This window comes from Lepisosteus oculatus, chromosome 12 (assembly GCF_040954835.1).
Source record: "Lepisosteus oculatus isolate fLepOcu1 chromosome 12, fLepOcu1.hap2, whole genome shotgun sequence".
In the NCBI taxonomy this organism is placed as follows: domain Eukaryota; kingdom Metazoa; phylum Chordata; class Actinopteri; order Semionotiformes; family Lepisosteidae; genus Lepisosteus; species Lepisosteus oculatus.
This window is the reverse complement of record NC_090707.1, coordinates 36,465,464-36,489,439: the sequence shown is the minus strand read 5'-3', so window position 1 is coordinate 36,489,439 and position 23,976 is coordinate 36,465,464. Positions and strand designations below refer to the sequence as shown.

At 43.8% G+C, this 23,976-nt stretch overlaps 2 protein-coding genes across 6 annotated transcripts in view; one reads left to right on the top strand and one right to left on the bottom strand.

Annotated features, from left to right (window-relative positions):
• Positions 1–23,482, bottom strand: part of LOC102687500 (uncharacterized) — a 28,873-nt gene extending 5,391 nt beyond the window's left edge. The window contains exons 1-3 of one of the 5 annotated variants that reach the window (XM_069196411.1): positions 23,320–23,482; positions 950–1,412; positions 111–515 (exon numbers count right to left, since the gene is read on the bottom strand). In XM_069196411.1, coding sequence (XP_069052512.1) covers positions 111–515; positions 950–1,412; positions 23,320–23,324 — 873 coding nt within the window. In that variant the 5' untranslated portion in view covers positions 23,325–23,482. Of the gene's footprint in view, positions 1–110; positions 516–949; positions 1,413–9,402; positions 9,706–13,052; positions 13,240–23,319 lie in introns of those variants that run through there. The other 4 variants (XM_069196412.1, XM_069196413.1, XM_069196414.1 and 1 more) reach the window with 4 other exon arrangements.
• Positions 15,018–20,013, top strand: LOC102687292 (cytochrome P450 2J6-like). Its single transcript, XM_015359601.2, has 5 exons — positions 15,018–15,986; positions 16,983–17,136; positions 18,351–18,512; positions 19,186–19,362; positions 19,926–20,013. Exons 1-4 carry the CDS (start codon positions 15,780–15,782, stop codon positions 19,281–19,283), a joined length of 621 nt encoding a protein of 206 aa, XP_015215087.2. The 5' UTR covers positions 15,018–15,779; the 3' UTR covers positions 19,284–19,362; positions 19,926–20,013.
• Positions 23,483–23,976: the final 494 nt, after the last annotated feature.

Here is a 23,976-nt window from a genome sequence, read left to right as displayed (position 1 = left end):
TGATCTGATCACGAACAACTTTAGAGCTCTGAGAACTAACTGTGTTCACTAAAAAAACAACATTATTTTAAGGTGCTCTTATTATTTAATTTGTTTCCTCCTGGCCATACCTTGTCATAATATCTGAAGTAGTGCCCGCCCTCGCTGCCCTTCCCCAGCTTCAAAGCGTTCAGCGCATCTGCTGGATCGGGTGGAGGGTGGCCGTCTTCCAGCACCAGAGCGACCACCGCACTCTCCAGGACCTCCATCACCTGCGCCACCGCACTCCCGCCTTGCTCCAGCAGGGTGCGCCTCAGGGCGTACCACACCCGCCGCTGCAGGCCAGAGAAGCTGCAGATGGGAACCTGTGTGCTCCTGTCCAGATCTGCATGGCGGAGCACCTCAGACACCTGCCTGTGGATTTCTGGGAGAGGCAGGGGAGAGAGGGAGCCCCCCTCTACCGAGCGGGACAGGATATTCACGGGGAAGACAGCTCCCGCGTGGAACAGTACAGCATGAAGGCTTTGTGGGTACACCTAGAGGAACGACAGCATGGAAGATGGAAAATGGAAAATCAGGAGCTTGGAAAGTGAGGTTCTAGATTAAACAGGCTTTTTTATGAAGGTTCAGAGGACAATACATTTCACTTATAGCCAGACTATCCTGTCTACCAAGCAGGTCTGATGCTAGGAACGCCTTTAGTTAATTTTGTATGCCTTTCAAGGTGTCTATAGAGGTGAAATGCACATATTTGTGATATGCTCTTTGCAATCTAAGCTCAACAGCCTTTCCCAAACGTTAACACCATTTGGAATTTTCTAGGGAGAGACTACTATGAGAGCATACAGTATATGAACTGTAGATGGTGCCCCAAAAACCCACTTTTGACTTGTTACTATTACAAGGTATTTTGTGAACGTATCCAATCTAAAACTGTAAATGAACTGAAGCTAAAAACGCTTTGCCGAACCTTGATCTCGTCTCGGGTTTCTCCAGGCAACCGGCTGGCAGAGAAGACCTCCGACTGCTGGGTGCGCTCGGTCAGGGCACCTCCTTCGACCAGCCAGGGTTCGCTCCTCAGTTTGGCTACTGCCCACAGCAGGGCAGCCGCCCTGTCCACCTGAACCCGATCGCGCCGCTCGGGGCACTGCTGGGCAGCGGAGGAGGACAGTAGCGCAGGGATAGCGGTTGAAGTAGGCAGGGGATCTGGGAGGGAGAGGAGACGGGTCTTGAACTGCTCCGTCACCCAGTTCTCCTTGCCCGCCACTTGGGTAGCAAAACGGGAATGAATATCCTGCAGTAACCCCTCCTGCTCCTTGAGGGCGCTGCAGTACTGCAGGTACAGCTCAGGCTCCAGGGTTAGCTGCAGCACACGACTGGCTTCCTTCAGGGTGCGCTCCAGATCAGGAACAGGGAAGCTGAGCAGTGCCATCCTGTGGACAGGAGGACCCAGCGGTGTTAGATATTGTACACTGAGGCAGTAGAACTAGATTGTAAACTCATGGAAAGCGGTTTAATGGGAGAGTCCATTCAGGATAAAAACACATGTAAACAAAAATACTGTGCCTTACAAAAATATTCAGGCACTTTTCATTTTGTTGTTTTAAAGCTTTCAGACACAACTTTGAAGTAGCTGTTAATTTGTTGTATAAACAATGTACTGCACACATTCAAAGCCAAACTTGAAGTAGCTGTTAATTTGTTGTACAAGCAATGTACAGCACACAAACAACACAAAAACCAAAAAAAAAAAAACATGCTTGCACGGTTTTCCTTTTAAAGGAAAAGTCATATCTGCATGGGTATGCTCCTCTTTTGCCCACGAACCCTTCTAATGAGTTCAAAATAAACACCTGTCTGTGAGGCTCCTTGGTCAGGTAGTGAATATCAAGCATCAAAGAATTCTGGCACTGCACACATTTAAGAAATGACGTAAATTACCTACGGGAAAAACCTACATCAATCTTGAAAGTGTATAAAGTTAAAAATGTGAAAGCAGTATGCAGCATCATGTCAGTTAATTCATTTTTGACACAAGCTCAGCCTCTGGGAGCTCACATGATTCTGTCAGAAGCACTCGGACTGTGCTGCCCCTGGTTAACGTCTCATTCAATTAATTAATTGCGTTAAGTCACACAACAACTAAAAAGGCAGTGTAAACGTAACAGTGTCTCGAGGGTGAGATAATTGTGGTGCAATGTGTGGAATGCCCCAAGAGCTTCCTGTTAGCTTTCCTGCTTCTCTTGCTCACTATGACAACATTACTTCTCTCAGGTCTCAGTTTTGTATGCTTCATGTCCAGTCACAAGGTGCTTTTCCTCCACATGACCAGAGTCATTGTACAGAGTCTGTTACAACCTGGATGTCCAAATCCGGAGTGAAATTTAGCCAATTCAATGGGCTGAAATCGAATTTCACCTCTTATAAAGGGTAGAAAAGGAAAGAAATCCTTATTCCCACCATTACTCCATTCATTCCACCACCTCAGTGGTGCCCCTGCACACAGAAAAGTGCTGAAACACTGTTTGTTTTTTGGACTGAAGACAACAAAATGTCGTGGCCCACAGTGCAAAGTTACACAACATTGTCTTGCTCTACCATGAACAAAATGACAGTGTTGCTAATTTCATACCAGATTGTGCTGTATGTTTCCAAAATAAAGTTTCCAAACTTTAGTCCCCATTATGAAATGATCGACGGGACACTTTTGTCTGCCTTGTTTTTATATCCATTTGTCCATTTTTTTACTGCTTCTTTCAAGTCAGGCTCGTGGGGGGGAGCCTGAGTCTATCCCAGCATGCTACAGGCGTAAGGCGGGTTACACCCTGGATGGGAAGCCAGTCCATCTTGGCACCTGTTTGTATACATTCATACCGAAGCAATATGAGGAGGTGTGGTACAGTATACAGGTGTGCTGTAGAGCCCCAAGCAGGGTTTGGGTCATCTGTGAGTCCAGATCCATTAACGCAAGCCCATACTGCTGTCCTCTTCCAGCTACCCATCCGTTAGGAGATAATGGATTCATGGGGGGGCTGAATCTCTGACTCACTCATGGGGAAAGAGAAGGAGCAGGGAGGTCTTTTTTTATCAACCTATGTGTCTGCTTCTTGACACGTTTTGTGAAATTCGGCCCTTGTTAAATTCTAATCAATTATCCCTTTTTTTATTCCCGTGTCCCAAACTAAAGCAGAAGGCAGCCAAAGAACAAACTTTCCAGCCTGTTCTTATTCCTCTTTCGAAATCAGGACTTGTTGTCTGAGTTATGCAGAAGTGCCGAACTAAAGAAATGATGTCATACTACGGAGCCCGGGAGGGGCCATCAGTGGGGGGGGGGAATTATGTCGAGGGAACGATTTATAATTTGTGCGCACGAAATAGCAAAATCGTTCCATCGTTATCTTTAATTCATTGAACGAAATACCGTTTTCTAACTCTTTGCTTCGCGAGGACTGGTCTGGCACTAGCAGTGAAAGAGAGGTGCAGTCCTAACTAGGAGTTCAAGAGTACAGGAGCTACAATGCCCTAATAACTCCCCAAACCAAAATAAAACTTAATCAGTTCATCTCTACCCATTATCCTAATCTCCAGCAGTGTCAGATAGTTAGGCTTTATTGTACGAATATAAAGACACAGTAACGTGTTAACTAGTGTTTGATAGCATTGCTGTAAGGAGATAATGCTGGCGTTTTAGAAACTTTCTATGTGTATGTACGCTGACGTCACCAAGTCCATATGAAGGTGGGTAGCTGCGAGTACTATAAAGTAGTACAAAGCGACACCTTTCGTCAAACTTTTGACATGTACCACGCCCCCTTTTTTCCAGCCAATGGGAGTCAGCGGTGGGTGGATGTCACGCCCCCTTGCCAGCCAATGGCGTGTTGTTATGGGTGCATGCCCCGCCCCCTCGGGAGCCAATGGTGTGTCGTTAAGGTTCGGAACCCCCTGCCTACAGTGAAGAGACGCTGAAGACGCAGTATTCAACAGGGCTCTTTTACAAAGACACAGCCGGGCAACACGAGTCCACAATTTTGGATGGTCTCAATCAGGGGTTCCGAAAAAGAGCATCATACACGACGCAAAGCCGAACACTGGAGCTCCTGGGTCACATTCACGCAGACCTGTTTTTTCAGGACAAACTACTGCTGAATGGCGTGGACCTGAAAATAAAACTCACGCGCAACAGATATGCTTTCTGCTTAATGAACAACGTCGGAGAACACAAACTGAGCGTACTCTCTGCATCTTTGTGAAAAGAGTCGGAGTGTCACCCGGGATCAGACTGGGAAGCACTCCTGACTGCCAACGCTAAATACCCCATAGACCGCGTACAGATGAAAGTCTTCAGTCTGCCCGCAGGGAGCCGTGTGTGTAACCATGAAAACCTCTTTCTCGGACAGTTACGCAAAGTGGTCATTTTGGGGGTTTGTGGGCAACGCGGCATTCAGCGGCAGTTTTACACAAACCCCCTTCAATTTTAAACACTAAAACGTTAACTTTCTGGCTCTCTACGCGGACGGTGAACAAATCCCCACTAAACCGCTTCAACCAGACTGCCAGAATGGACATTGGGTCCGGGAATATTTTAATCTGGTGGAAACAGCCGGAAAGCGTCTGAAAGACAAACCACTTCTGGGGGACCGCGAGGAGTACGCGCACAGGGCATTATTCACTTATCAAAACGGGTAATCTGAGAGCTGAAATACGCTTTGCGCTACCGCTACCCACTACAGTTAACATGGTTGTGTACGCGCTGTTCGACAACGTGATCGAGCTGGATATGAGACGTCAAGTATGATTTGGCTTCATTACTCTGCTCTCCTCCCCACTGAGAGCTGATGTGTGGTGAGCATTCTGGCGCACTATGGCTGCCGTCGCATCATCCAGGTGGGGCTGCACACTGGTGGTGGTGGAGGGGAGTTCCCATTACCTGTAAAGCGCTTTGAGTGGAGTGTCCAGAAAAGCGCTATATAAGTGTAAGCAATTATCAATTATTATTATTATTATTATTATTATTATTATTATTATTCATTTACGACTTCAGCTAAAAAGCACGGGAGACCACACAACCTGCACATAAAGATGAACACCAAACAGCTGGAAGACATTCTAACCCGAGACCGCTACACCCGAGACAGTTTTCTAGGCGTGTTCCCCAATGATGCCCTACCGCGCGAGAGACTGGCCCTCTGAGTTTAATAGTTAATACTCACCCACACGACCGCCCCGGCGAACACTGGCTTGCTATTTACTTACCCGGTGACGAGGGCGCAGAATTTTTCGACTCCTACGGATTTTTCACCCGAAGCCTTTTTTCTTTACCAAGAACATTATTGATTTCTTAAACAGAAATGCTTCCATATTTTACAACAACAGACAATTGAAAGATTATTTTGCGGTGACCTGCGGTCTACATTGCGTCTTTTTTCTGTACAATAGATGTAAAGGTTTATCTTTTAGAAACATTTTTAGAACTTTATTCTACGAATGCAATCCAGAACGACCGCATGGTGGAAATGTTTCTGAAAAACCGACGCCGTGTGAGACGGAGACCCCTGTACCCTCTTAAGCCATTTGAAAATACGAATGTTCGATTATGCGGGTGTTTACGACAATTTAAAACATGTCATAAATGTTAATCGACCGTCTAAAATAAAAATGAAATCGAACCATTCCGACGTCTGTGTGGTTATTATTTAAAAAAGAACACAAAACATGATTTAAAATCAATACAATATTTTTATTATACATGTTACAGCGCTCAAGCTTTTTTTTAATACATGTTACATCCAAGCCGTTTTATTACAAACATTTTTAACTATATTGCTCAGGCTTTTTATAATACATTTCAAGTCATTTATCACAAACACACATATCCAGAGGAAAAAATGTTACAAAGACAACCATGTGGGTCTAGGTATTAATGATCGTCTCCTTTTAGCGGTTATCTTAGAGACCGGGTCGACCGTCGACAACTCTACCGGCTGTTTTAAAGTTTTGACCGACGCTGCACAATCCCAGCGGGGCAGCCTTGGGTTTTTCAAGTAGCTCTCGGTTACCAGCGTTGGCTAGCGAGGTGCCCGGCACGTTGATATCGGCCATAGCCTCCATGAACACATCCCAACCTTTTGGTTTCTTACCGAACGCAACTGCTTGCTGCTCCGTGAGAGCCCTGACAAGATCAATCATGTGAGAGCCCTCAACGGGTGCCCCCTGTACACAAATTCCCCCTTTTCATTCCAGGCTATTAATGGTTCATTGCGGGCCATAGTCTTTAACAATATCTCGGCCTTTCTCCGGAACCGCTGAGACACGCTGTGTCTATATAATAATATATATTATATAATAATAATAATAATAATAATAATGATAATAATAATAATAATAATGATAATAATAATAATAATAATAATAATAATAATAATAATAATAATAATAATTGCTTACATTTATATAGCGCTTTTCTGGACACTCCACTCAAAGCGCTTTACAGGTAATGGGGACTCCCCTTCACCACCACCACAAAATATACCCAAAGTCAGCGTCGCTCGATGACGGCGGTTGTGCTAACGTGCCTGGTAACACTTAAAAGTCCCCTTTTCGGAAGTCTCCTGGCGTACTAATGTCAGATACCGTTGTGACACCTGACTGTACAATATCACCTTTTCATATTCGGCCAGATGCGAGTTCTGAAGAATGTCTCGCATTTCATCATCCAACCGACGGGTTGTTATTTTTCTTACATCGCTTTCGAACCCAGACCGGTCTCGGAGTCGATCGAGCTGTTCCTGAGGTACCAGGTACATATTTTTCAGAGTGCTCCATTATTGACGTTGTAGAAGACCCGTAATCAATGGTACTGCAATACTCAACAGGGTCCCGATAAAACCGCCGGACTGGTTCACCAAGAGTCTCTTTCTTTTAACAGAAAGACCCTTTCGACTTAAAGTCTTTATAAGCTTACGCTTTCTCTTCGGGGTCCCAAACTGCTTAGCAGATAACGGTATGTTCCCTTTCAAGGTATTCAAGGCGATTTCAGCTATGGCCTGTACAAGATCATTTGTAGCCCCGCATAGAATAGCTTTCCGCTGATTGGGGGCGGCTTTCTTACAGAAAATTTAAGAGAGTCAGGTTTCTCCGAACGCGTGAAGACATGACGACGCCCCGAACGTGTTTTTTCGACTTTTTAAATACATAAGCCGTGGGTACATCTGGGGGGAAAAGACCTGTTCGCAAGCGATAGTCATCTGGGGTGTCGTTATTTCAATCCACCAACAAGTAACCGAAAGGTTTTTTAGTAGCGTCATCGAACGCTTTCAAAAATAATTGGCTTTACCGGGGAACATCTGCCGGGACAGGGTTGTAATCTGTAGATTTATCTCTAGGGTTTTTAAACAGCACCATGTCCTTTGTATTTAACGCTATGGTTCTACTTTTCCGGCCTTGACAAAACACATTTTGGACGATATACATGAGGCTGAGGTTTCGGTGGTGTACGTATTTGATAAAAGCTTTTTCTATCTCATTATTTTCACACGCAGACTCCATCGAATCATCAACTATGATCAAATTTACTCTGCCCGGCGGCAGTAAGCTGGGCGTCGGAAAACGACGTCGGTAGTCCTTCTATAAACTGAATGTATGGAAATTTCACGTGCAACTCAGCGTATAGAGGTTGCCAGCATCTGTAACACCAGACTATGTGTTCGGGTTTACGAGTCGTAACGGTATCACCGCTCTCCAAGAGCTGTTTTATAAAATATTTCGAGGGTCCGGACAAAATGCATGAAAAGGGGTGTTTGAACCTGACATCCATCGTGTTAATATCCGTAGGGCGACGATGTCAAATTTTCTTGCAGCGCCCGCTTGTCGTACAGCACCTTCTGGGTTTTCTTTAAGGTCCGGGTCTCAATGCGCCAATCCTTTTTACCACGCACGATCATCGGCTGTTGAATAGAAACGTGTTTCAATCCCCGGCACTCTGCATAAGGGTTAACGCCATAGTCAAAAACCAAGTCCCGCAGACTCTCAAAGTTAACTTTTTCCCAATTGTTCACATTGAGCGTAATGCCTGTCACCTTTAAACAGGCGTTTCCGCCAGACAGCTTGTCCCCTTGTACGACTTGGGTCCTGTTGACACAAACTCGGTGATGTGTTGTCCAGCAGCGATTTCGCTGGTCAGCTCACCCAAATAGTCACCCAGCCCCGGATCCCACTCACCCTCCCGGCTCACAAAGATAAGGGAATCTGTGTCGTGGAACAGACAGCGGCCTTGCAAAGCATTTAGCCGATTGTATAACTCCAAGCGGGCATAGGCGGTTGTAAAGCTAGCGATGAAAATGTTAGTGTTTGAATGGCCTGTATAGCGGTGTTTAGTGTGTTTCCACGTAACACAGGCTGTGTTTTCATCGATAAACTCGCAGGCTGACACCTCCTGATATGGCGTAAATAAGCCCCTGGACAATTCATCGGGGTTTCTCACGATGGTGGTCCGTGGTAAATTGTCTCTTTGCCCATACTTGCCCCACAAACTGTTCAAGGCAATTTTGGAAAGCTGTCTTTTGGCCGGATTCTTTTTAATGTTGCCGGGGTCCGGCCGGACACCCTCTTTTTCATAATATTCGCTGATATATCTTTGTTGTTTCGGGACATCCGTACACCACTCTGGAAACCCCGAAGCTTCCTGTTTCCCTTTCAGATGCAGTTTGATGTAGTCGGTAAAAAGATGAGGCCTTTTCGAAATGCCAAATTTCGTAAATCTTACACACTCTATACCCCAGATCTAAGGCCATCTGTAATTCAGGGGTGCACCAGACACCAGTCAAGGCGCGATCTTCATCACCGTGCTCACAGGGAGTGGTCTGTTTTGTTTCAGCACACGTACGACACAGTGCGAAAAACAGTTTTTTGTCAATTTTGGTTGGAAGAACTGGAAAGTACAAACGTCTGGGTGGGTAAACGTTCACCTTCGCTGAACCGAAATACCGTTTTAAATCTCCAAAGTTGTTATATATTATTCGGGGGGACCCGAGTGGGTATTTTTTAGTTTTGTTCACAAACGGATACAGATTGGTGAAATCATAGTAATGAATTTTTTCACCGGGCTGCGCTGTGTAATGCAAACAAATCGCATTTGTTCTCCCCCCTGCGCAGCTGTTAGAAATTTACCCAAGTCTCCATTTTCAACAAGCATGTCTCTGAACTCGTGCTCCCACAAAACGCGCACGTTAAAACCTCTCATTTTGAGAAAATTGATTTTCACACCATCGTCTTTCTGTACAACCAACCAAAAGTAGTGTTTGTCAGCGGATCAAAATCGTTTTCACAATAACAAACGCTACAACCGTGGAAAAAGCAACCGTTGAACTCAAAGGCTGTCGGCACTCCGTCAATTACAGCATAACCATCCAGAAAATATGGACCAACCTTGAACTCACCGGCCGTGGTTTACGCGTGTTGGATTTTAACACGCTCTGTGTGTTCGATGTACATAAGCCACTGAATGCTGGGTGTAGAAATTGTTTTGCTGGCGGTGGTAATTGTCATGGGGTAGCAACGCTATCGTCTCTTCCTGTAAAAACATAAGTCTGAACATGGCCATGCAGACACTAGCGATGGCCAACAAACTGAAAGGGGTCGATGCACACAACGCAGGCGGCCCCTGACTCAGTCACGCGTGTCTGTCTGGTCATATTCATGACCTCGTCCCGAAACCTGACACAGCCTTCTCTTAGAATTGCCCCCATTCAACTGGCAGTAACGTTTCAACTCTCTCTGTGAGTTAAACACACTTCCCTTGCATTCTTCATACCAAACCAAAAACTCGGCTTTCTCGCTCGGCAGCATGTAGTTAACGCCGTAAAGACTTTTACGCCCGCGGTGTGTGGAAACTTATGTAAAGTTTTCTAATTTATAATCACCACATGTATTTCACGCAAAAATGTTCTTAACATCGCATCGCGAAAAAATAAAACCTCAAAACGTCAAGCTTGGTTTGTGAACACGTCGCTATAAAGAATAGATACATTTTCTTATACCGTTAATAAAAAAAAACATTTTGCTTGATAATAATCTTAGCGGTCTGTTGGTGAATCAAACACAGACACCGAGAAACATTTTCACCACGTTTTAACTGCTATGAAATCTAGACACCGTTGTATGTCTTAAAATAATATAGATTTTAACATTATAACGGTCTATATTCACTTATCAGTTTATAAGTTTTAAACTTTAAAAGTATCAACACACAACGCAAACACAAATGATGTGTTTGCCCAGAAAAGACATTTTAAAGTCTTAAAGTTTTTAAAATAATGTAATAAGACAGTTTATTTTTAATACCACATTAGTGTGGCACCTTTCTGAAGCACAAGCCGTTCTCCACACCTCAAGGGAGTTGTCGGACGTAACAGAAGCCGTGGTGCGTTTAATAGTCGTGTGGTAACAATGGTTATAAGCGTAAATAAGATCTGAAAGGACGTCGATATATCGAAAGGTGTTTTTGTGTGTCGGGTACCTCCACATTTTTGTTTGAATAGTTCTGTTAAACCTCTCGACCACGCTAGCCTGCACATCGCTGGCCGTAACGAAATGTTCCAATATTCTCACGTTTGAGAAAATCTTGGAAGGTCCTGTTAAGAAATTCTTTACCCTCATCCGTTTGTAGCTTTCTAGGTGCACGCCTCTCTTGCAGTATATTTCGGAAGGCGCCTGTCACGGCCCCTCCAGTCTGGGCTTTCAGCGGCACGGCCAAAGCGTATTGAGACAGCATGCCTATACACGTTAAGATGTAGCAGAAACCGCCGTTGAACTCGCGGTGTTCTCTCATGTCCACCAAGTCGGCCTGCCACTGCCAGTCCATTTCGGACACCAGCGTCCTGTGTCTCTTGAAACGTACGCGCGCCGGCTTGTGCAGCGTATAAGCAGCCTGGCCGGACAACCACTCAGCCATTCCCGATTCCCTAGGGTTATAATAGAGCGCACTCAACCCCGCTGCAGACATGGTCCCCTTCCAAACCAATACACACTTTTACACACCTAAAGCGAGGGATGCGCCGCCTTGGGTCTTTGGGACCCTGAGGCTCCGGACCGACCGGCCGGGGGGGAAGGCGGGGGTTCCGACCCTCAACGAAACACCATTGGCTCCTGAGGGTGCGGGACATGCACCCATAACAACACGCCATTGGCTGGCAAGGGGGCGGGGCATCCACCCACCGCTGACTCCCATTGGCGTGGTACCTGTCAAAAGTTTGACGAAAGGTGTCGCTTTATAATACTCGCAGCTACCCACCTTCATATGGACTTGGCAACGTCTGCGTACTAGGTGGGACACTGGCTCACATGAGAACTTTCCCGAATATCCCGAAAATCATATCGTCACTTCCTAATGAATTTACGCATCCATCGCTTGGGAAATCATGGTAATATCTAACTTAAAATTGATTTCCAGTCACGCCACATTTATTCATCATGAAGTTTGTAAATATGTTTACTAATAAAAGTGTCATTTATTCATAATGAAGTTAAATCTCTGCTAATAGCTGTATTACAGCTAATGCATGTAGTGTCTTGAGTAAAAAAAAAACGTAGAGCCTTTAGTACGCGATAGTGAATTTTTAGATATCTTGAGAAGTGAAGGGAACTAAGATTAATGAAATACCCATTTTAGCAGCGTCGAAGTCCTAATGTGTTCTGTCATATCCGGGCGTCAATTGAATAGGTCTGTTCTGTCATCCAGGGGGAATCGGGGACGTTGAGGAATTGGGGGTGCAGAGAATAAGTTGTGTAGGAAAATGTAAGGGTACTTAATAGAAAAAAACTAGATGAAGTGCAACAAATGTCTCCCTTGAAGGTGCATGAGATTCAAATGTAGCCAATACATACAACCGAAATAGCGGTGTGTTCTCTTTATTCGTCTGGAGGATCTGCTTGTGAATCTGTATCATCTTCTCAATGGAATTAAAAGCCGCTGTAATATGATACATGTTCAAATCCAGGCCCCCAGCTAGTGTACTGGTTTCTTTTGTAACGCTAATGCAATCGAGTAGTAGTTATGTACCCTCATCTGGTACTTTTGTTTTAAGCGGAAATGCAGTTCTTACATTAAAAACGAACATTGAAACGTCAGGGACATTGAGTTATATATAAACACGAGACAAAGTAATATACTGTACATAACTTTGTAATATATACAACCGGTATATACTGGTCTATAAATAGTACAGTATGACCTGAGGCGGCAGCGGCAGGGGCGCATACCCAGGCGAACCCCGGAGCGCTACAATATGTTTTTTTTTTATTCTGCCCTGCGATAGACTGGCGTCAAGCCCAGGGTGTATCCCGCCTTGCGTCTGTTGCTTGCCGGGATAGACTCCGGATCCCCCGAGAACTGGATAAGGCGTTTAGAAAAATTGATGGATGGATGTTTTTTTTAATTTGTACAAATACTAGGTAGAAATATTATTCCGGAGAGGACGTTATGAGATGAAAGACGCCAAGCTTACGTCGTTTGCAACTGCCTTTGGCTAACCTGAGCGTGTTGGTAAACCGTCTGATCCTTCTCAGAGATCAAATCAGAACCGACAACTGTAAATTATTCCGTGGCCGCAGGTACTGACAGAACCTAAAACACACACGGGAACAGAAACTGCCCGATTTTGTATTGAAATCAACGTGACAAAAAAAAAAAGTCGGTGCAAAACCTATTCAATTGTAATTGTAGCTTTTAGTTAAATACTTTATTAACAGTCACCTCCGCTCAGTCATCTAACCTTAGAGCAATAACATTGTGCGTGTAACACGAGCCCATTAAGGTCGCTTTTCGCTCCCCCAAAATAGCAATAAAAAACTCAAAAGGTTTTATTTATTTCATCATTCATAGGCTATTGTTTCAAGACCTTCAAGCCTTTTCCCCTAAGAGGAATAGTTTCTGACAGAGCCTTCTGCTGTACCTTAGCTGTACATCAAAAACAGCAATTTGTATTTTTTAAAAAACAAATCCTTATAATCTGCATCATTTTACAATGCCATAATATTTCTAGGTCTATACTACTACAGGAGAAAAGTAAATTACTCACCTCACCTTAATGTTAAGAAGCCCTCTCTCAGATTGTTTAGAGTGCTTTGATTGCAGAGGCAGTACGAATGCCACAAAATCTTGACTAGAAAACCGGTTTTTAATGTCTGCCTGGTGATTTGAATTAAGCAATCAAATTCAGAGTCCCTTGCACAGTGCTTCACTGTCCGTGAAAGGCGGGTTACTCATCTTATACTGTATGGCGGGTTACAGGTCAAATAGCTCAATGGCTGACAACACACAGGGGCGGGGAGAGGGTGGGTGTCAAAAATTTACACATCAGCACCCTTTTTCAGGAACAAGGTAGAAGATACACGTTTCCAGCAATAGCAAAACAGAGATGGTACTAATTCTCCCAAAAGCAGACTCCATCCCACATCCGTATATATAGCGAATGGAGGTAAAATGATTACAAAACACCCAGATGAGAAGGATACGATTATTGGATCAATTTACTGCTAGCTCTCAAAAGATCTGGGTAGGCTAACTTGAAACGGTGGCGATATTCTTACATAAAATAAACCGGTGAGTGACGTGAGGTGGTGAAAATGACTGTCAGGGCACAGTTATATCAAAGATCTTCAATTTTATTTACCCTAGCTGTTGTAGAGGCCTCTTAACTGATTTTCATCCACCGGGCTTAATTTGGAGAGATATCCCTAAACATGAAAGTTTTAAAAGGCGGTATGCAAGCTACAGCCCGCAGGTTTTCGGGACTGAAGACACTCGTTTCCCTTCATTGCTGCTAATTCCGCATTTCTTAAAATAGATGCGAGGATGAGGCACAAATTCGGTGATCTTTCAGGTTCGCTGACACTTTCTTCATGGTTCAGGAGCGCTTGCTCCTGCTAGCTCTGTAGGGCGCAGTTCAACTTTCGCCTCTCACCCAGGAGCCATTAATGTGCGCCCGCTGTCCGGTCTAACTAACGATCTGACTGCCCCCAACTCCTATCTCTGATCTAGAACACGCGTATAAATAGATCTCAATGGCAAAAATAATATTTTTTTTTTTAAAAAAGGTTGGGACCTAATCCAAAAACCCTTTGCTGATGTAGTAGATTAAAGAATGAACATCTTAAATAAATCTTAGGGACAGGAAAGGTAAAGATGATTCGCAATATCTCCGACGGCGTCTGCAAGGCTGAAACCCACCGCCTCCGATCTTGCCCCATGTCTGTCCTTGAAAGTTGCGTTTGTTCTGCTTTCCTGCGACATTGGGTTTTCTTTTTCGGGCTTGTGACGTTACTCAGCCCCCTAACAACGCCACAGGGGAACCGAACCGGTCTCGTTCGCTTGTGCTGCGTTTGCGCCGCCTTGTGCTGTTGGAAGTGGCTTCCGAGCTGCCTGAGTTCTTGAGACATAACGGATTATTTTTCGGGTTATCGCGGTTTACGGCGAACTTGACCGGTGGTACCACATTCTGTGAAGTTCAGACACTGGGTTACTGGATGAAATTCTGGCAATGTCTGCAGTTTTGTTTCTCTATTTGTCTCGGGGTGGTGGAGGGGAGATTTTAAAAAAGCGAACATTAGCCAACGATTGCATTTTCTTAAGAAGAAGGCTATCGCCGTCATGTAATAATACTCTGTAGCTGTGTCGGTTTTTATTTTTATAACTGAGGCAAAGGTAGAGGAAAGTTTGTCAGTGCCCCTAAATAAATAGACAATTCGCAGACCGTTTAAAGTTTCGACTCGTCTAACTGACATAAACTCAGACATGCAGACAATCAAACCGGGGCCAATGTTGTACCAGAAAACACCGGAGAACATGCAAACTCCACACAGATAGATCCCCGGGGGTTGATTCCAAGGGCAGCAGACACGTGAAAACACGATTAAGGCGCTATAACTCGGGAGATAAACCAGCTGGGAAGTTACTTTCAACGGCACAAACCGGCACAAACGCAGCACTAGCGAATGAGACCGGCTCGGTTCTCTTGCCCCCTCGTGGAGGGGGGCTGAGTGACGTCACGGCCCCGAAAAATTAAGGCGCTCTATCTCGGAAACGAAAGCATTTCGGATTTATTTGTTTTGTCGTGCTCAAATGGCTTGTGTGGGTAGTCCCTTGGGACGCAGGTGCTCGGGACATTTCTACTTTTGTGGCAGACTCACGTATTAGGGAACAAACGTCTGGAAGCCCGTTTCAGCCAGGGAATAAACCGCGCTACGGTATCTCGCAATTGCGGCTTTGTATCGCAGAGGTCCGAGTTTATATCTCGCAATTGCGACTTAAAATCTCAGTTATACCCGAGATATAAAGTCGCATTTGCGAGATAAGAAGTAGTAATTCCGAGATTCGATGTCGTAATTCCGAGATTCGATGTCGCCATTGCGAGATATGAACTCGTAATAACGAGACATAAAGTCGTAATTCTAAGATTTTAAGTCGCATTTGCGCGATATAAACTCGGACTTCTGCGATACAAAGTCGCAACTGCGAGATATAAACTTGGACTTCTGAGATACAAAGTCGCAATTGCGAGATAACAACGCGTTTTTTTTACGCGCTGACGGAAAAGGACTTCCATAGGGGGGTCCAGTTTAGGCAATAAACAAGAGCAGTTTACATTTCCTCTTAGATACCTGTATGGTCTTTGCTAGCTTGGGCATGTTATGTTGAAAACAAAAAAAGGTAACCAGGAAAGGAGTATCAGATCCGAGATTCCTTTTAATTCCAATTTTTTTTTGTTTTGTCTGTATTTGTGGCTGGTGCCGGTTGAACAGAATCAATGTGGCCTCCGAGCCTTGCGGACGGTTTTTCCGTGCATCTGCTCGATGTCCGAAGCGCCTTGTTGTTTTTCTTCGCCTTTCTGATCGTGTCGGATCTGTTCAAAAACAGGAAGCCAAGAAACTTTCCTCCGGGTCCATGGGAACTGCCCGTCCTAGGAAACATTCTGAATTTCGACACTAAACGGGCGCATCTGTACATTACAGAGGTAGGGGCGATTCAGTTGCGAGATAGGGCTCTTAATTTCTTTCGGTTTGTGTTTGTTAAACCAAACCGTTCAGTGTTCTAAAGAACCGGGATACCGCAGATACTGACTCCTGTACAAAAATCGGTATTCACATTGGAGGAAAGTATTGTGCTGTAGAAAGTGACCAAATATTCATTATATTGGACTCGGCTAACAGGTAACTTGTGCGTAACGCGGAGAGCGGTGTGATTCAATTGCGTTATTCAGACAGAGTAAATGAATCAGTAATCAGAGCTTATTTATCATAATGGTAATTAAACTGCTAATCTCCGTCCGCAATTCAAAAGTGAAGTGTTCCTACGTGGATGAAAAGGTAAACGAAAGACGAAAGAAAACACATCAATTAAGCTATTGACGGAGCCTGTTAGCGCCAAAGGTCAATAAACACATGGGCTCAACTGTTACGAATACGCAGGTGAAAGGACGCAGGTCCTAGATGTATTTACCAGAATTCTGTCAGTCCGGAGTAAATTCTACTTTTGGTTTGTGAAACCCTTGGATCTCACCCAGATACCTTGGCTCTTAAGTGAATTTGAGTGGCGAAGAACATCACAGGTTGAGTCTAGGACTCACGATTCGCACTTTCTCCAGACCTCCAGACAAATTGTCACTTTCGATTTCAGAAGATTGACGCGATTAAAGCGGGATATCGCTAAGAAATTAAACAATTTGAGCATTCTGAGCTGCAAAAACTTTGTAATTGGGATGAATTATTAATGATTCAAACTACTGGCATAATAGTAGTAGTAGTAGTAGTAGTAATAATAACATCAACCCCTGATTTTGCCTTTTGCTCACTGTCATTGATGAGGGCAGGGCCAGTGTCTTTATACAGCCCTTTAAGAGCTGAGTTGGAAGGAAAACCCGCAGACAGACTGGCCTTCCAAGACCAGGACTGGATGTAGCGGTCTCAGTTTTGTAGGTGAAACTCCTGACGACATTGCCAGTTCTTTGCAGCTTGCGGAGAGACATGGGAACGTCTTTAGCCTTCGAATCGGACGGAGGATGGTGGTCCTGAACGAGCTGGTGAAAGAGGTTTTAGTCCAACAAGGAGATGACATTTCAGATCGACCCATGCCTCCTCTGATTGAAGATTTCTTCGAAAGGAAAGGTAATTCCGTTTTATTTTTCCTGTATGGTGTAATTAAGAGTGTGTGTTTATATGTCTTTAATAGTATTTACTTTTGCAACCAGATGCCGGTTTGTTACTGTCCAATGGTTACACTTGCAAGCAGCAGAGACGATTTGCTCTGTCTACCTTAAGGAACTTTGGACTGGGCAAGAAGAGCATAAAATCTTACAGAACTCAGTGTTGAATCGGTTGAACTAGGCCAATTTAGCATTTACTTTCCCAGATGCTGCTTTAAAGATGGCTTGAAAGTCTGCAGACATAACAGCCCTCCTGAACCAGAATTAAATCTCTTGATCTATAGAGTAGACCTGTAGTTTTACTCCTGTTTCATCTGGTTTTAATCTCAAGGGTACGTTTAATAACTGAGAGTTATTTAAAAACGAATAACTCAATATTTCTGCGGCTTTAGACTTCTTACACCTGTTTCTGCATTTGTCCTTTATCGAAAAATACTGTGCTGCTTGTCTCTAAAAAGGGAGAGTGGTGTTATTGAGGAATTAGTTCAGAGGTAATGCCATTTTCTGAGAAAAAGCATTACCAATAAAGTAGAGATCAATCATTCAGCCTAACTGGGGCACACAAAAAAGCCAAAGACAGATGTGTGCTTTGGGATCAGTGTTGAAAACAGTTTTAAATCAGGGATCCTCAAAAGCAATCCAATGGATATTCTTTCAGCTAACAATCTGCAGAGAAGGATGGTATCGGTCCACTTAAACATCAGTATTAAAAAAACCTTAAAATGAAGTCAACCACAAAAAACCCCTTCAGAGCATTTTTAGTTCACACTACTACAGTGCGTACCAGACTAGTAATAGTACAATCCATATCTTCTAATAAAGTTAATTCAGAAAAGCATTTTTACTTGGGAAAATTGAAGTCCAGCAGCTTTTCCATCATAGAATGCTCTGCAGTAAAAACATGAAAAGATATTCAAGCAGGGAGTTCACACAGCCCTCCTTAGCATTTTACTGCTACAAGAATTATTGGGGATCCTTTGCAATATGAGCTGGTACCTTCTTCAAAACACCTGCAGTTCTTAGTCCTGAGTGCAATGTGCTCTTTTGTCTGTATGCCTTCAGTTTCACATCCCATTGCTGTGAATGAAGTGATCTTTTTCCTTGACTGTGAATATATCATAAGGATGTTGAAGGCTTGAATCGACTCCTCCACCAGCGTGTGTTTCTGGAATGCAGGACGGCCTTTTGATCCCATGTTCTTCATCAACAACGCGGTCTCCAACTTCATCTGCTGCTTAATGTTCGGGGAGCGGTTTGAGTATAGTGATGCCAGCTTTCAGCAGATGCTGCGGCTTTTGGATGAGGTCATGTACTTGCAGGGGAGCACAGGTACTGCAGGTACTGTAATTAACATGCCATCTTACTTTCCCATTAAGCATGTTGCTATAAAGGAGCTTTCTAACTCAGGCCTGAATTATAATCACCATTGCCGATCATAAATCACCAACATAGGAAATGATGGCCATTTTTATGCAAGAAGATCACAGCACATAACAGGATGTAAGAGATGTCACAGAAGACCTTAGAAAGGCATGAGACAGTGGGGAACACTCTCTGGTCCCACAGACTCTGTAGGCAACTTGTCCAATTCTTGCTACGTGTCACATGGGTCACAAAAGCAAAAGTACTCCACAAAGAACTGAAATTGCAAGTAAAAGACATTTTAATGTATACTAAATGTATTTTGTATTTGTGTAATTAATATGTAGCTGGGTGCTTTGATCTTGATCTGATTTGATCTGGAGCATGTTCTACACATATTCTGCATACTTGGGTGCAATGCAATACTTACAATACAATACAATGCAGAAAATGGAATACCTAGAAATGTGAATGAGAAGTGAACATAGATTTTTGTAAAGTGCTTAGGAAATGTTTTTATAAAATATCAGACGGTTTGGGCCAACATCTGTGGGCTTTGCTCTCTACAAAGATAAGGTCAACAGGTTGAAGAAACCAAACATGTAATAAAACAGTTTCAACTAAAACGGTCTTGAAATCTCCTTGTTAGTTGTACAACGCATTCCCCATGCTGATGAGGAGGATACCTGGGCCGCACCAGAAGTTCTTTTCAAAGGTGAATGCACTGGCTGGTTTTGTGAGGTCTGAGATCGAGGCACACAAGGAAGATCTGGACATCTCTGCGCCCCGGGACTACATCGACAGCTACCTGATCGAAATCGAAAAGGTGACAAGATGACTTGGGTGAAAGGATACTGCCCTGGAGGCAAACCAGGAAGCTGCCTTTTTCGTGATATGAAAACAGAGGAGCTTAAATGATGTGGTGAGGATCTGAGCCATTGAAGTGTTATTTCCAGGGCGACAGCTGTAACATAAACGCTGAATTAAATTCATGAGGTCTCGAGGAGTATTCCAGCTGTACGTACTTGCAAGAATCAATCTGGTAGGATTTAAAACAGGAAGTGAGCTCAGGAATATAGCAGGCTGAGGGACACTACTGCTACCCTCTTGAGCAAAATCATTGGTTCAGATTCCTCCTGGTAGCTCAACCGTAAAAAAACAGATCTAGAAAATGAACACGGAAAATCCCAAAACAGGGAATTGTAAGTCACTTTGGACAAAAATATATCGGCCAAGAGATTTAGTAATAAAGTAATAAATAGTAATCAATTCTAAATAGTAATAATTAGTAATAAAAGCCCAAGGCTGCTTTCTCTTGTTCTCCTCTGCTGATGTCAAGTTGTTTTCCTTGAGATTTTATCTGGAGTGGTTCCTTTTTTTGGTGTAAAGGAGACCCTGAGGCAGCTTTTGATGAGGAAAATTTGTCATTCTGCACACTGGATCTGTTTGGTGCTGGGACTGAGACCACATCCAACACCCTGTGCTGGGCTCTCCTCTACATGATCAAATACCCAGACATCCAGCGTAAGACCGGCTCGAGCTCGCTGTGGCCCTTGGGAGAGAGATGGTTTGCAACTGTCTTGTAGGCTGTGGGCTGTCTAATCAGTTGCGCTATTAGCTCAATTAAAGGTTCAATTCAATTAAGCAGCTCAAAGTCCAGCCTGAATGAGGAGTCACGAGGGTCAGGATTGGGAAGCCCTACTATAAACTATTTGACCTTTCACTGGTACTTTAGAAATGCCCACTCTCTGTCTGATCACCCCACAGCACAATTCACGCTGCATATTGAGTGAAGTGGAGCTACCAGCTGCGGAACTATTTTTGCACTTGCTCTGTGCTTGCTGCTTTATAAGAACTGTATTTTCCTTGTTAGGGCAGCTGGTTCTCATCAGACCATTAAGGATGTGGTAAGGCCTTGCGCCTTTCTGAGCTATTCTGCAAGTGCGCTTACCTGATCACCTCTGTTGTGGCCTTACGTTTCCCTAGGCAAGGTGCGGGCTGAGATTGACAGAGTGATCGGACAGGCATGGCCCCCTGCAACAGAGGACCGAGCCAACTAACCCTACACTGACGCTGTGATCCATGAAATCCAGAGAATGGGAAACATTGCTCCTCTCAGTATTCCTCATATGACCACCAAGGACACCAACATCCAAGGGTATTTTCTTCCTAAGGTGAGAGAGATCAGAACAATACCCAAGATTTTAGGGTCTTGCATTCATTTCTGTTTTTCTATTTACAAAAGTGGTAAGCTTAAATGTTCAAATATGAAACTAGTTTGATTTTTCACCTCTCCATCCTTTCTTTAGGGTACTCTAGTGATAGCAAATTTGACCTCTGTGATGTTTGACAAGACTCAGTGGGAAACGCCAGACACGTTCAATCCGGGCCAGTTTTTGGATGCAGATGGCCGCTTTCTAAAGAGAAACGCATTCCCGCCATTCTCAACAGGTGAACCTTGTTTGTTGAATATTGTAAAGTCTGGTGTTGCTCACTAGGGCGGTCAAAGTTCCTTAACGTTTTCTCCCAGGCAAAAATAAAGATGTATTTCTTCAGTAATATGCAGTCATGTGAAAGTATTAATAACTCTTTGATATGCTAAAGCAGTCAGTCCATTCAACCATCCATTTTCTAACCAACCTTGTCCAGGTGTATTGCTCCCCATCTACCATGAAGGCAAACCAATCATGAATGTTAGGGCTTAATGGCACAGGCCAAAAACCGTTGGCCAGGTCTAAGACTGAGAACACGCTGTGAAAAATACTAACTGAAAAACAGAAGAAGGGTCAGCCACTAAGGGTGTCAATTTGTCAGTGTATTTATTTGCCTCCTGATAATTAACAGTGAAGCGCCATGCCCCACTTGCCTTTTTTACTGGCCATATGGGACTATTGCTTTTACTGTGGCTCCTTCTAATGATGCCCTGTTCCATTAATCTCTGCACTACTGGCCTAATACCAACTTCAGCTTCAAGGCCAATCCTGTGCGGTTTTGTATAGGGTGGTTGTTTGCCATGAAAGTGACAAGGGACATGACCAAAAGCCCACATTCGTCCTTATCTTCTGACCATGATTTCACATAACGTCTATGCGGAACCTGTAACATCCTGTTTTGTGAATGCTGAGTTCTGGCAAAGTGCCATCTAAGGAGGGGTTTTTCTGTTAGACCAGCGTAAGAATGGAAAGGACTGAGTTGACAGTTGGCAAGTCATATGTGCTATTACTTTGTTTGTTATACTGTATAAAAAGACTAACTTTATAACTGTTCGGAGAAACTGACTGTGGCAAGCTAATCTCCAGCATGCATGCGTAATAAACGACTCTTCTTTAACCAACATCGGGACTCCCCCCTACACCCCCCTACTCCAGTTGACTACTTTCAATCCTGTGGGCTTCTCTAATGAGTGTCTCAAATCGTTCCTCACTCTCCTTAAGGTCCGGGCGACTTCACATAATAGTCTTAGAAACATCTGCTTTCAACCCTCCCATGTAGATCTGTTTTATAATGGATGAGGTGTCCTCATTGACTTCCTTCTTATCTGCCAACCCGGAATATTCTATCCATAAAGTGATAAAAGGTTCAAGAAAATCTGATACATCCTCTTTCTGCTGATAGGCTCTCACTTTCTTCCAGTCTGCTTTCTTTCAAAAATCTCCATATTAACTCAAACCCTCTTGCCTCACCATTAATCCCACATATCACATCCAACTGCCCAGTCCGCTGCTCTCCAACTCTCCTTAAAATCATTGCTGCCTCAATGGGTTTTATGCCATACATATCTTTTAACACTTGGAGAGCTGTCCAGGTCTGTTGCATCCCTGCCTTAGGGTGAGGAACTTCCTTGGTCCATCGATCAACATCTTCCAGTTTGACCTAATATTCGGTTATCAGGACCTTCTCTTTTCTCTGAGAAATCACCCTGGAAGGAGAAGGACCCTCCTCTCCCTCACTCAATTTTTCTTCATCTGAACCTACCTCATCTGCAGCCTGTTTTCTGGTAGGGAATAAATAAGTTGGCTGTTTTTATCTCTGTCGTACCACGTATCATCCCAGTCAGATCCACGCCCCCCATACAGCCAGTCGGGATACTTATCCCAGGGGTTATCGTTCCTTGTTTGCAAAGGTCTCAAATCTGGATATAGTTTGAGAGGCTTATTGCCCTCCCCCTCCATCTTCTTTTCTTCCGCTTTTTGAGTTTCTTTTATCTCTACTTTGCTTTGTAGCTTATCTCTTTCTTCAGTCAGTGTATCCACCTGTTCTACCATAGTTTCTCAGTTAAGGACTTCTGTACCTTGTCCCATCCCATTTTTTCACTAGTGGTCTGTCTACATCTAAGGTGTTTTCCTAGAATCAGCCTGGTTTTGGTCTGTTTGTTTTTATTCCAATGTTCATACACCTTTTTACACTCTGGCTCCTTCCAGGTACGGTCAGACAGGCCATATTTCTTTTTTTAGTTTCTCCTCTATCTCTTTCAACTTCTTTTTCTGTGACACCCAGTCAGAGACCTCTGTTAACTTGTCTTTACACCAGCTCATTTTCCCAGACCCACGCAAACCACTCACGTTTGGCTTTACTGTGCATTTCTGTCTTTAAATGGGTGGGGTATTATTCGAAACCCCTCTATCTCAGCCCGCGTGGCCCTGGTACACCCTGGTAGGCCCTGGTACCCCTCAGGTACCCCCCCAACAACCCAAGCATTCGCGGTCCTCGCTACAGTGTTGAGAAAATCCCACTCAGTGGTGTGGAGAGGAGAAGGGACTTTTTAGAAAAGAGGAGTCCTTACCTCATTTAGTAGCGGTGCCCAACTTTTTCTCTCCACCGACAGACTGGAGTTCCCTTCAGCTGGTAGGACCCTGCTTGCAGCGACAAATTGTAGTATCAGATAAAATGACAATTCTGATGTTGGTGAAAGAAGAGTCGTTTATTTCGCTTGCATACGGGAGAGCAGCTTGCTGAAGTTAGTCTCTCTGAAAGACGTTGCTCAGCGCTTTTTATACTCAGTGATGGACAAGCTTCCCACTTTTGACACAGATTACCAAATCCCTAAAACGAACCATCGGTTCTCATGCAAGCTTGGGTAGAGAAAAAGAACACCTTATTTGGACTTTTTGTTTTTTGCTTACAGTTACAGTGCAGAACATTCAACTTCCCTTTTACTGCATTTAAGACATGAGCTGTACTTGTCCACTGACCTATAGATGCCCACTGGTATGTTTCCACTTGCCAGGGTTATAAGCAGTTAGGAAGCTAAAAGATAAGTTTGTGACAAGGATATGTTTTTCCAGTTAGGCAATCAAATGATTTTTGTTTTAATAATGTCTTGTATACACCGAGAACAAATGCAAATTCAACAATGCTGATTGTTTCACTATTATTATTTTTTTTAACAAATCTGCTTACATTTGTACCCATCTACACAACTGGGCTTTGCACTAAAGTG

Excerpts from the sequence above, each read along its gene's own strand:
- LOC102687292 (XM_015359601.2), top strand. The coding sequence starts at position 15,780 with ATGTGGCCTCCGAGCCTTGCGGACGGTTTTTCCGTGCATCTGCTCGAT. Across the intron at positions 15,987-16,982 it reads CGCATCTGTACATTACAGAG|CTTGCGGAGAGACATGGGAA; the intron begins GTAGGGGCGATT and ends AGTTCTTTGCAG. Across the intron at positions 18,513-19,185 it reads GGGGAGCACAGGTACTGCAG|TTGTACAACGCATTCCCCAT; the intron begins GTACTGTAATTA and ends TCTCCTTGTTAG.